We start from the raw sequence: 14,788 nt of genomic DNA on the forward strand, positions 1-14,788 counted from the left end.
CTCCCCACGGTCGTTTGCAGGAGGAAAGTTATTATACGCATGCGCAGTGGAATTACATTTAATGAAGAATTTTTAAAATGGCTACGGTAACAGCGTTATACAAACTAATCATTGACAACGAGTAGTTTGTTCCATTTTAGATAATTACATAGGTTTTTAACTAGTTTTTTCATGAAATTATTTTGAAAATAACTTGTAGCTGTACGAAGAAATTTTTCAAATAAAATACAAGACCTCTGATTGTGAATAATATCTACTTTCAGCTAAAGCAACTTTAGTGTTTTTGTTTACAATTTTTAAACCTTTTTTAAAATATTTTTGAGCGTAGAAATCTTTTAATTTAAATTTATTCAGCAAGATGAACCTTTTATCTTTTTTGTATTTTTTGCTTATATGAGGATTCAATTTTTTTTGCAGGGTTAAAAGAAAATCTTAATCATTAAACTTTTGTAACCTGTTGCTATGGTACTCTTTTCCGATGTGGCAATATATATATATATATATATATATATATATATATATATATATATATATATATATATATATATATATATATATATATATATATATATATTATATATATATATATATATATATATATATATATATATATATATATATATATATTTATATATATGTATATATGTATATATATATATATATATATATATATATATATATATATATTTATATATATATATATATATATATGTAAATTAGTAAAAAACACTTATCTAACTTTTTTCTTCAACTTTAAGTTTTACCATTGCTGGATCATCAGGAAGAGTTACTAAATTCGAAAAAAAATTCAATTTATAGAAAAAATTATTTTACAGGAAGTTATAAATTATTATAACTAAAAATAAAAATTTTTTTTTTTTAAATTACTATATTTTTTTGGTTAACGGGAAGTTACAGAAAGTAATTATTAAATAAATATCTTTGGAATGGGGATAATTTAATTTGATCATTTGTTTTTATAATTTTTTAAGAGGTATTTATTTTCGTGTTTACATTTAGAAATTAATTCAAATTTTTAATTTAATAAATTTTCCTGATTTAAATGAGTAATTATTTCAAATTTTTCTTGCGAACATAGCATACATTTTTTGGAAATGTTATTATTTAGCAGGGCATTTAATATTGCTCTGTTCTTTAAGAACATTGAATACTCTAATACTCTATTTGTAAAATACACTAACATAATTTACACACACACACACACACACACACACACACACACACACACACACACACACACACACACACAGATATATATATATATATATATTAGGGCCCTGCAAATCGACATATTTTGTTTCGAATTGAATTTCAAAGCAGGTCTTGGTTTGCAAATCGAATCAGCAATTCGTGGTAAACCAAATTGAGGCATTTTTTTTTCCAAAAAAATAAAAATATTTCTTTGATTAAATTCTTTTTGCCCGGATTATATTTTTGGCGTTTGTTTAAAAGTGATATTAGAACTATTTTCATTTACTCTTCTCCACCTGGGGTAAAAACCCATTTCAATTACATTTTAGCTTTAGAAATCTAAAAAAATAGCAACATTCGCAAAATAAAATATGATTCGAAAAAACTTGAATCTTTTTTTTCGACTCAATCGAAGCAACACTTGATTCGCGAATCGAATCGATTCGCAAGGCCCTAATATATATATATATATATATATATATATATATATATATATATATATATATATATATATATATATATATATATATATATATATATATATATATATATATATATATATATATATATATATACATATACATACACATACATACATTATATTATTATGCACTCTTATTTATGATCAAAATTTTGAATGTTATTATTCCAGGCTTTCGATTTAGTCAATAACTTCAAATAAATCAACTGTATTGCCTGCTTCAAAGCAATACCATTGGTTATGTTTTGGACTTTATCAATTGAATGCTATCATTTTGATTCTATCTATTGAATCATCAGTCTGGTTTTGTACATATTGATTCAAAATTAATAATTTATGATAAAAATTGATTTAAAACAAATATATATTTTTTTAGTATTCCAACCATATTTGGGTCTTGAAAAGGAAACTAACCTGTTGTAAAGAAGGGAAAAATAAACTTAAGCAGAAAGACTTTTTCTTGGAACTCGATAAAAATATTTTTTGTATTTCGTGTTTAAATTTTTTTATTTTTTAATGTTTTTTAGCTTGAAACTGTTAAAATCAATATGAATATATTTAGAATATTTTTTACATAAAGATTGAAGGAATGAAAAATGTATTTTATGCATGAAAGATATTTATATTTTTATTTAAATTATATTTTGATCTTTTATTTTGTGTTGAAATAAATGCAACAGTCAACATTTTAATGAGAGAATTTGTTTTGTTACTTGCTAATGAATCTTCATATAATAAATATTCTTGGTATTGAGGACATATTGCTTTACTAATTGGCTTGAACTTAATATTTTCTACAATACAAAAAAAGCAGAAAAGATGCTCGCATTTTTTTAAAGTTAAAGGTTGCTTTGGAATTTTACCGCATATATTACATAAGCAATGTTACAAATGTGAATTTAACTGATTATTTAGCTCTGATATATCTATGTCTTCATCTTGTATTATGGTTATTGCTTCTTTTATGGTAGTGAACATTCCACATCTTTGAATCATTTTTTTGGCGGCCACTACATCTTGCTTTATTTCTAGATTGTTGTTTAGAAACTACTAAACCTTTTCTAAGCTTTTTTACTGATTGGCAAGTAAAACAGTCATCATAGTGTGGTTTCCACTTAGTACAGAGACTAAGGGCAGTTGATGTTTTTCTTGAAAGCACATTGTTCATTGTACAATAACATTTTTTACACATTTTTGGAGGATGGACAATATCCAAATCTGTCATTTCAACATGAAACAGCTTCTCTAATTTTACTTTAAGAATTTCTCCTATAAAATAATGCTTTTTACCAAGTAACTGTCCACAAACTCTGCAAATGAGTTTAACATTTTTGTTGTGAAGTTCCATTTTATTTAATATTAGACTATATAAAAAATTGTATATATATATAATTATAAACAAATTTATTTTTTACAAATCCTTGTAATTCATCCATATTTATCTACCAATTCCTATTTATTTATTCTCTTTTCGAGATCTCTTTCTCTATTTCTCTTTATATATATATATGTGTATATCTATATATATATATATATATATATATATATATATATATATATATATATATATATATATATATATATATATATATATATATATATACACATCGGAAAGGAGTACCGTAGCAACAGGTTACAAAAAGTTAACGATTAAGATTTTATTTTAACCCTGCAAAAAAAATTGAATCCTCATATAAGCAAAACATCCAAAAAAGATAAAAGGTTCATCTTGCTGAATAAATAAAAATTATAAAATTTTTACGCTCAAAATTTTTTTAAAAAAGGTTTAAAGATTATAAACAAAAACAGTAAAAGTAGCTTTAGCTGAAAGTAGATTTTATTCACATTCAGTTGTCTTGTATTTTATTTAAAACATTTCTAAGTACAGCTGCAAGTTATTTTCACAATAATTTCATTTTAAAAAATAGTTAAAAGTCTATTTAATTATCTAAAATTAAACAAGTTACTCGTTGTCAATGATAAGTTTTTAAAAACGTTGCATCCGTAGCCATTATTAAAATTCTAAATTATTTTTAACTATACTGCGCTTGCGTATAATGACTTTCCACTTATTTCTAAAGTCTAAACCGTGGATTATATTGGAGGGGGGACCGTGTCCCCCCTCCAATATAATTTTTGTTTCTACAAACCCGTTTTATTCGAAATTTAGAAATCAAGTTTTCGCTTTTTTTTTTGCATTTTAAAAGCGAATAATTAACAGCAAATAATATAATCTATTAACAATCATCTTTTTTTTCTTCTCATTTTTATGACCTCATGAGGAAAGGTTTCATTAAAATACTAAAAAAATGTACTTAAAAATTATTGAAAATACTTGGTTGGTATTGACGAGTTACGGAGCAGCTTTTTTTGTCATCGTTATTTCCGGCTATAATTTATGCAAAACTATGTGAATAATGAGAATAAGTATTTTTTTTTAATTTTGATAAATGGTTTCCGAGTTATGACAATATATGTTTTTCGTAATAACTCGTGAAGATTTGCTTAATTTTCTTAAAGGATTTATTGCACCAAATCTTGATATAATATTTAATTTTCAAATGCCATCTATGGAAAAAAGTTTTATTAAAATAGTTATGATAAATTACTTTTTGTTAAGATTCAAAGCATTTAATTTTACTAACTGTTTTTATGATGAAAAGGATTCCAGGACTCGCTTCTTCCTTCTCGGGCAATTGGATCAAAAGCAATTAAAGCCCTGCAAAACCCATGAAAATTAAACTTAGTAAAAGGAAAAAAGCTTTTCCATATTGTCAGAGTAAATAAGTTGATTTACATTTATAGATATCTGAAAATATGTAAAAATCTCAGGGCTTGTTTCCTTAGTTTTGGGCAAATTAGACCAAAAACAACTAAAGTTCCGTTAAAAATTTAAAAATTTTAACTTTCGTTTTAATAACAAGAGCATTCTCAATTTGTCAGAGTAAGCAGTTTTATTTGAATTTTGAAATACCTAAAAAATAAGTAAAACCTCAGGACTTGTTTGCCAAAAAATTTAGAAAAAAATTTGTTTAATGGAATTTTTAATTATTTTAATAACAATAATCTATTATGCAAAATTTAATTCGGTTTTAAAAAAATAACTCAACTAAACATGCAATTATTCAGTTTGAACGCAAAATCTCCTATTCCATTGAAGGTTCTCAATTTACGTTGTGCATTTTTAATGATCTATCTAAAGCATTTGATACTGAAGATCACAATACTTAGCTCCATAAACCTAAAAATTACGGAATAATCAGCAGAGTTTTACAATGGTTTAAAAAGTTATTCATAAAATCAAAACAATTTGTCAATCATAACAAAATTTATTTAAAAAAGAAATTTCTTAGAAATATTCTGTGGTGTTCCCCAAGGTTCTATTCTAGGGCCAATTTGTTCTTGATTTACGTAAATGATTTTTATAAAGCCTCAATTATTTTAAGTATTATGTTTACAGATGATACCAATTTGTTTCTCTTTAATAATAATATTTAGCAGTTCTTTTCGACTAAGAATGATGAACTGCAGAAAGTATAAACTACATATAAAAGTATCAAATTCTTTCAAATTAATCTTAAACATAAACAAAACAAAATAAGTTCTCTCTTGTTCTCTCTCCAAAAAACGTTTTTGCAGACAAATATGCCGCAAAATTTTATTGATCAAGTTGAAATAAAAAGAGATTTAGTAACAATATTATTAGGTGTTTTTCTTGACGAGAACTTCGCATGGAAACAACACATTAATTTCATTTGCGCAAAAGTGTCTAAAAGTATTGGAATCTTATATAAGACCAGAATATATTAAAATAAAAAAAAGTTTAAAAAAATGTTTAACTTTATTACAAATTTGTTCTCAGTTATACAAATTATCCAATTACTGCCTGGGGTAGCACAGGCAAAAGTAAGTTAAAACGTCTTTAACGCCGTCAGAATCATTCAATGCGTTTAATTGATTTTGCAGATCGATTCTTATATACCACAGTGGGTCAGGTTGTTTATTTTTGTGTTAAATTTTTTTTTATTAAATAATACTAAATTAGCTTTAAATAACATATTTGGAGCTTCTAAATATATTTTTGATCAAAAGAAAACTTTTTTTAACTGTATTTTAAGTTTCATAGTATAATTTCTCAACGTTCAAAAATTATGACTATATAAAATTTGCAACCCCTCAAATTGAGGGGGTTCATACTTTATATGGTCATATTTTTTGAACGCTTAAATATTTTAGTATGAAATTTAAGTTTTATCGATGAACTAAGTCTAGTTGAAAATAGTTCAAAAAATGTTTCAATAACTTGTTGCTCTCACGTTTGGGGCAGAGGAAAGGGCTAAAATTTTGGGGCTTTTTTGTTCCCAGGCTCCAATCATCGCAATTTTTTGCAAAGCATCCTTATTTGACATAAGTATAAACATATAAATGTTTGGAGCTTACTCAATGTCTCGAAGCTAGATATCTTGAAGACCAAAAAATGCTAGCACCACCCCTTCTGATGTCTAAAAGTTATTTTTTAGACAAGATGGTACTTTGTTGAGGCTCTAACCAATTTTAAATTATTATATATATACTTAATAAAGATTTTAAAGTATTTTCAGACTGGAGGATTTTGGAGCTTTTTTTAATTAACTTAAGAAAGTAAAAATTTGCATTCAAAAAACATACAAAACCACATCAACTTCAAAGTTAAATAAAATTTCTTACTAACAAGCAAAAAACTTGCAGCAAAGTTCTGTTGTTTAAAAATAAAAAATCTATCAATATCTGAAAAAATAATAGCGCATATAGCTTTAATTTATAAAACAGTTTACAAAATATGTGTAGAAACTTATATTTTTAATTAATTTTTGTTTTAAAATTTACAAATCAAAATAAAAATTTTATCTTTAAGAGGTCATATAAACTTTAATTAAAAAGCTAATGAATAACAAATATCATTTTATTAAAGCTTCATTAGTATCGAAAACAACTATTACCATTAAACCTATATTAAACACATTTTTTTTTTCATTTTGGCAATTTTTTTTTAACTCTGTGCATACTAGAATATTTTATGGAAACGAGAATACTCAACGTATACGAATTAAATGTATTTAATGTTTTATGTTTCATTTGTATGTGTAAAAACGATTTATGCCCGTTTAGTTTTTAAAGATTTATTTAATTTGATACCCATAAACATATAAACCTTAAGAAATAATAACTTTGTAAATGAACCGCTTTGTAAAACAAGATTTAATCAATTTTGTATTTTATATCGTGCGCCACATCTATGGAATAGGGTAGTTATACCAAATTTTGATTTACTCTTCCAGTCTCCAAAAATAAGTTAAAAAATTTCATTCTCTCAATTCAAATTATTTAAAATTTTTATTTTATTTTATATTTTTTAATATTTTTTAATATACAATATATAATGAAACTTTATGATTCAATGTGTTTCTTTATATTATAAGTATTTTCTTTCTGGTATTGTAATACATGTTGTTTTTGAAAAAAGGTACTGGAGATAAGATCATTATTCTGGCGATAAGATCATTTTGAGGATAAGATCATTGGGATCTTCTATCAGATACTTTTGTTTGTATTTTAATTATATATATTTATTTTTTGTTACCTAGACTTTGAATTTTTAAGTCTACGGACTTTAAAAAGACTGTTATAAAGAAATTTAGCATTTAATACGAACACAAAATATTTAAAAAAAAAAACCATAAAAATTTACATTAGTTAACAAATTGCAGCTTTTATGGAAAAAAATACAATTAATGCAAATGTAAAAATACACAAAATCAAAATTAAGAAAAAAGCAAACAACGAATTTAAAATCATCATTAATCTTTTTTGTTTGTTTGTTTAAATTGTATCACAATTGTAGAAGCATTTAATCGTAGAAGCATTTAATCGTAGAAGCATTTAATCGTAGAAGCATTTAATCGTAGAAGCATTTAATCGTAGAAGCATTTAATCGTAGAAGCATTTAATCGTAGAAGCATTTAATCGTAGAAGCATTTAATCGTAGAAGCATTTAATCGTAGAAGCATTTAATCGTAGAAGCATTTAATCGTAGAAGCATTTAATCGTGATTATATTTTTCTGCAAGTAAAATAAAAAGTAAAAGTAAAATGTCAATAATAAATTTGGTCATCATTTGATTATCAATATTTGTTTACATTTAAGTAACAACTTTATCAATTAATAAAAGTAAAAAAACTTTAAAGTGATCATACCTTTTATAAAACTTTAGAGAGATCCTACTTTTTATAAAACTTTAAAGTGATCCTACCTTTTATAAAACTTTAACGTGATCCTACCTTTTATAACAAGATCATGTAATTAAATTCATTTACAATATTTGCTCTTTCATAGATGCCTTTCTTCTGTACTTGCTTTGAGTTGCTATTTTATTTCTGAATTTTTTCTTGATTTTAACTTTGAATTTTTTCTTGATTTTAACACTGAATTTTTTCTTGATTTTAACTTTACTTGGCGCTCTTTATGTTTTAACTTTATTTTTTCAACACTATGAGAAACTTTTTCAATTAACAAGTAACGCTCTTCTGGTTTTGCATGAAATCAATCAAAAGGATTTTAAGTACTGTCTTAGTTGCAAAGTTTTTTTTTTTTTTTTTAATTTTATTTTTCAGGTGCTCCAAGTCCTAACGGTCTTGCCACAGAGCACAAAGTTAGTAGATGTAACTTGCAAAAAAAGTTTTACATTTCCTTAAATTCATTTTTTAATTTAAATGCCTGATAATAGTAAATCTCAATGTTCTATAACTTTTTGTAAAAATTCTCTTATTTCTTTAAACTAATAATTAAAAAAACAATAATGCACACAAAAAAAAAAGTAAAAAATGTATATTTTTTCTTAAAGCTTGAATTACATACATATCCATTATTTTCTTTTCAAAAAGTCTCAATGAGCTTCTTTTCATTTTTTTATATTATGAAAACTTTTTGAGTTTATATATTGAGAAAAGTTAGTTTGTAAAAGTAAAATATAAACGTTTATTATAAATTTCACATTAGTTAAAATATCACTAAGTCCATAAAAAAAGATCGAAATCTTCTTTTATTTTTTTAATTATGTGAAATTTTAAATCCTACGATTAATTTCGATGTAGTTAAAGATATTATGAAAAAAATTAAATTTAATTTATTACACCCATGCATGGGACCAGAGACCCATTTTTAGATGGCGGATATTCTCAGGCTATAATCACGGCAAGTATCTGTAAACATTATTATATGACTCTGGTCTCAATATTCTAAAGTTTTAATTTAATATTCAATATTAAATTAAAACTATTCAGCAAGATTCAATATTATTGAGTTGCCTCTTTGTAACCTTTTAGGCCTTTCATTAAAATCCGGTATTGTACCAGAGTTCAAAAATTGTTAAAATCACACCTTTTGTCAAGACTCGTGATGTCACAAATATAATTATGGACCTCTTTTTGTTTTACCATGTTTATCGAAATTATTAGAACTTATTATGTATGTAAGACTGTAAAATTATTTACCTGAGAATAGTATACTTTATAATAAACAATTTGGGTTTAAAAAAATCACTCAACGGACCATGCAGTAATCGAACTAATAAATTATTCATCCGATAGGTTCGATAACGATTGATTACTTATAATTATTTACATACATATGCGCACCCAAACAGCGCTTGTAAACGACCGTTCATCAATATTACACTTTTTTTTTTGTAAAAAAAATGTTTTAATTTACAAATCGTGCTCTAAAATATATGGAATATTGTATATTAACCAAATAAAACGAACGCACAAAAAAAATTATAATAAAATACGAAATTTAGTATAATAACTCTATCGAAAATAAACAAATCAAAAAACTAGTGTATTAACTTAATAAAACGAATAATATATATATATATATATATATATATATATATATATATATATATATATATATATATATATATATATATATATATATATATATATATATATATATAATTGGTAAAAACACTTATCTAACTTTTATCTTCGACTCGGAGTTTCACCATTGCTGGATCATCAGGAAGAGTTACTAAATCTCAAAAAAAATTCAATTTATAGAAAAAAATATTTTACAGGAAGTTATAAATTATTATAAAAAATTTTTAATTACTATATTTTTTTGTTAACGGGAAGTTACAGAAAGTAATTATGAAATAATTTTCTTTGGAATGGGGATAGTTTAATTTGGTCATTTGTTTTTATAATTTTTTAAGAGGTATTTATTTTCGTGCCTACATTTAGAAATTAATTCAGATTTTTTATTTAATAAATTTTCTTGATTTAAATGAGTTTTTTTATTTAAATGATCAAGAAAATTTATTAAATAAAAAATCTGAATTAATTTCTAATGTAGGCACGAAAATAAATACCTCTTAAAAAATTATAAAAACAAATGACCAAATTAAACTATCCCCATTCCAAAGAAAATTATTTCATAATTACTTTCTGTAACTTCCCGTTAACAAAAAAATATAGTAATTAAAATTTTTTATAATAATTTATAACTTCCTGTAAAATATTTTTTTCTATAAATTGAATTTTTTTTTGAGATTTAGTAACTCTTCCTGATGATCCAGCAATGGTGAAACTTCATGTCGAAGATAAAAGTTAGATAAGTGTTTTTTACTAATTAATTATTGCTCTGTTCTTTAAGAACATTGAGCACTCTATTTGTAAAATACACTAACATAATTTACATATATATATATATATATATATATATATATATATATATATATATATATATATATATATATATATATATATAATATATATATATATACACATATATTTATTGAATTTTATGAATTATGAATTATAAAAATTATTTAATTGAATTATGAATTTTAAAAATAAAAAAATAAATTTTTTTTAGCATTTTCAACTTTGTGTCAAAACAACAGACCATTTAACACCGAGTTATTTTCCATCACCACCAAGTTATTAATATTCCATCGAACTCGCCAAATTATTTTTCTATTATATTTTTCTTTTATTACAACAAAAACTTATTAAAATGATCACCAAAAACGAATAAAAGAAAAAACTCTAATAGAAGATTTCTTTGAACCAATGCACAAATATTTTGATGTTAAAATTCCTTAAAAACTTAATAAAGATTTTAAAAATATCTTAATAAAAAAATTTATCGGATCATCATTTAACGTTTATAACTTCTTAAATTGTTCAAGTATTCAAAATATGAGCAAAGTAAAAATATATTTTCAATTAGTAACAATATCTAAACTTTTTATTTTGTTAACTTAGAAGGTATTCCGCGTAAATTTTCGCGTAAGACACGTAGTTATCCATGTTGATATAGCAACCACTCAAACTACGTTTTCCAGTAAATGATGAGCGTCCATGAAGAACTCTAAAATAATTTACGACCTCTTAAAATTATGGAAAAAAATAGAAAAAGACCAATATAATATATTGCAATAGAAGATTGCACAAGAAAAGTAGATTAATCCCAGCCAGCACAAACACGTCTTTTAGACGTTTTTTTTCGCATCTCAAATGTTAACACCTTTTAGAGGTCAAAATTCAGATAAATATAAGACATCTAATAGTAGTCTTCTTTTAGACGGCTTAAGGCAGCTATTATATGTTGTATCAAAGATAAATACAATTAAATGTGTTATAGTTATTTGAATTTAGACGTCTTAAAGGTGTTAACATTTTAGATTCTAAAAAAACAGTTCTTTTTAGTGCCGGTTGGGATGTTTATTGATATATATGCATCATTAAGAACATTACGATATAAATGTTGAAAAAATTAAAATATGCAAATAAACTTTATTTATAAAAACAAACCTCCAGTTGTTGACAATTAATAAATTTCAATGACAATTAATAGAGTTAGTTTAAGTCGAATCTCTTGTTCCTTGCTATATATGATATCCAAAAAAGCTATGTAATGATTATAAAATTTTTCAATTTTATCAAATGATAAGCAATTTAAAACATCACGATCTCCATCATTTATTCTAAAAACAAAAAACATCATGAACTCTATTATTTATTCTAAAAACACAAAACATCACGATCTCCATCGTTTATTATAAAAACGCATAACTTTCCTCAGATTTTTAATTTATAGTTTTGTAAAGAAAACATCAAAATCAAATAATGATAATTTTTTTAAATAATGAAACACACAACCACTTAGTTTTGTGATTTGACCCCAGATATTGTTATACATTGTTGGATTTGTTACAATGTGTAGATTTAGGTAATTTAAAAAAAATCACGTAATTTAGGCATTTAAAAAAAAATCATTTTCTACTTTAAAAAGTTTAATAATGGATATATAAATAAAAACAATTTTCAAAAAAAAATGTGATCATAAAACAAACAGAAAAAAGATTTGCCATTTTTGTGCACACAAAACATCAAGAATATTAAATGTTTAAAAGAGAAAGAGAAAATTAATTGTTTAAAACTAAAAATCCATTTCACATATGTGTAAATGAATACATAAATGTAGAAACAATATAACTTAAAAAAACTATCCAGTGGGCATCGGGCGTCCTAACACGTCCATAGGATGTCTGGACGTTCTCTTGACATTCTTCGGACGTCTAAGGACGTCTAATGCCCACTAGGTAGATACTTGCTAGATTTAATGATAGACTGGGCTCTATTTTGAAATCTGGCAAGAATTTTATTTGACGGGTAAACAATGTTACAACTTCAACCTGCAATTTGTCATTGCAACAATTTGTCAGTCACCGTCACTTGTCACTGCAAAATTTGCACACTAACGAGTTATTGTGGGAGAACCTGAACAAGAAGCAGTAGTAAGTTTTCCAAGTCGCATTCCCCCCATAACAAATGTGTAAATCTTGCCTTTCAATCATTGGAAAGGGAAAGAAATACAAATGTGGAAATAAAATTTTAGATGTAAAAATATTGATAAAACTTCAAACCTCAATTAAAGTTAAAGAACAGATTTTAAGTTCTCAGAAAAGTATAAGATTAAGGATCAAAAAAAAGTAAACCTGCTACAAATATCTTTACAAATACCAGTAAATATCACTTGCTACAAGTGCCTTTAAAAATATCAGTAGAATCCTTGAAAAATCAACCTTGAGATTATAAATTTAAAAAGGATTCAATCAAGATTTACTTTGTCCAAACTGATACAGCTAGCTAAAGAACTCAGGTAGAACAATTTTTTGAAGGAAATCATGTTCTTTTTAACTAATATAGCTTATCTTAATGTTTAGACAAAGTTAATTAAAATAAAAATTAGAAAATTAGAATAGAACATCAATTAAAGAAAATAATTGCATACAACCAAATCTGAAAAAATCTCTTCCAGTAATTGACGGTGCACTTAAAGACTTCTTTATAACACAGCGCTCGAATTAACGTAAAAAAATCTAATCGCGATTTTTTTGTTGCTCATAACCCCTCCTCCACTCCCGCCGGAGGGGAGGGGACATTGTTTATTTTAACTTATTTATAATAACATATATAATAAGTCTCATTTTTGCATAAGATGTCATAACATTTACGTTCAGCGGTTGTAAAGTAGCTTTAGTTATAATTTACATTATTACTATTATTATATTGCATTAAATCTAACGGCTGTATTTTTGTAAAATCAATGAACTTGATATAATCTTCTTTTAATTAATTATTTCATTTTCTATTTTATTTACATATTTTAAACTGTTTAAAACGACTAGAATATTTAATTTTCTATAGATTTTTAACAGTAAAAAAAATTATTTAAAACTCTAACAAAACAATCTATAAATTTGAAAGAGTTATAAAAAACTATTAAAAAAGACGAAAACATTATCGTGATAAAATGTTAAAACTTAACATTTTCACGAAAACCCGCACAATCACAAACAAGAATGATGATTAAATTCTTATTAAGTTTTCTTATCTAAGTAATCTTATCGAATTCACATGATATTTCTATCTGTTGCTTTTTCATTTAATGTATTTTTTAATAAAAGTTAGCGTTCACTTTTTTCATTCAACAAAATAAAGCGAAGGAAAAAAATGTGTCTAAATAGTAGAACCTTTTACGATCTAATACTTTTTTTGAATTTTGATTTAAGTTATGCCAAGTAATACGCAATATTAAACTTTTTCCGTAACGAGTCAGCGTCTTTTACGGCCATTTTACGTAAACCACGCCTGATTGGAGTATTATGAATAACATGGTTAGATAATGAAACTGAACCTAATGTTGTTTGTTGATCAATTCGCGTGGCCTCTTTATGCTTGCGCACTGCTTAAGTGCGATGCCAGTGAATCTTTTTTTATTGATATTGTTCCTGGTTTGATCCAGGTCATTGAAAACAATTTTGTTTGACTTATCCGTTTTTCAAATTGTTTACTTAAACTGCATCTTAATCTTATAACTTCATTTCCATTTAAAATGTATTCTAACTCGCAATTAAAATGTTTTTCCCACTTTTTAACTGTAAATAATGTGTATCTGCGGTCCTTATTTGCATCCATTTATTGCTATTAATTTAAAATTAGCAAGTATACTAACAAACTTTAAAGTTTTTTATTAATAACTATTTAGAGTCTATATTGCCTTCCACTATTCTTCGCAAAATAAACTTATATAAAAATCATTAAATTTGTTCATAATAAATGAGCTAAATTGGGATAAAGCCCTTGAGAATTCGAGTTAAGAAAGTGACTTTTCAATCAATTAACTTTTATTTCTTTTTTCAATCAAAATCTTTTATTTCTTGATTCGAATAGTACTTAATCGTTTGTTTTTTATAAATTTTTTCTTCCTAAACAATCGGTCTTTTTCCTGCATTTGAACATTTTTGCTAATTGAAAAAAAGAATAATCGCGAAAAAAAGAAAGATAGCGAAAAAACAAATTTTAAGAAAAAAATAATTGCGAAGGTGCGAGAAGTAATCGCGATACGCTTAATTCGACCCCTGTTACAGATTTTCAAAAATTTGATGTTAAAAAAGGAAATTTGCAAATTTAAAAGTTTCTCTATTATCCAGTGTGCAGATATTGAGGAGTTTCTTAATTTCTTATAGTAATTAAAGAAAAGATCCTA

The 14,788-nt window shown here is 24.7% G+C and overlaps 1 protein-coding gene across 1 annotated transcript; it reads right to left on the minus strand.

Moving 5' to 3' along the window:
• Positions 1-2,627: 2,627 nt before the first annotated feature.
• Positions 2,628-3,041, minus strand: LOC136084206 (uncharacterized). The gene has a single exon (XM_065804319.1). It carries the CDS (start codon positions 3,039-3,041, stop codon positions 2,628-2,630), a length of 414 nt encoding a protein of 137 aa, XP_065660391.1.
• Between the last annotated feature and the right edge of the window lie 11,747 nt (positions 3,042-14,788).

Source organism: Hydra vulgaris, chromosome 08, assembly GCF_038396675.1.
Source record: "Hydra vulgaris chromosome 08, alternate assembly HydraT2T_AEP".
Taxonomy (NCBI): Eukaryota; Metazoa; Cnidaria; class Hydrozoa; order Anthoathecata; family Hydridae; genus Hydra; species Hydra vulgaris.

Coding starts and splice junctions, on each gene's coding strand:
- LOC136084206 (XM_065804319.1), bottom strand. CDS start 3,041: ATGGAACTTCACAACAAAAATGTTAAACTCATTTGCAGAGTTTGTGGA.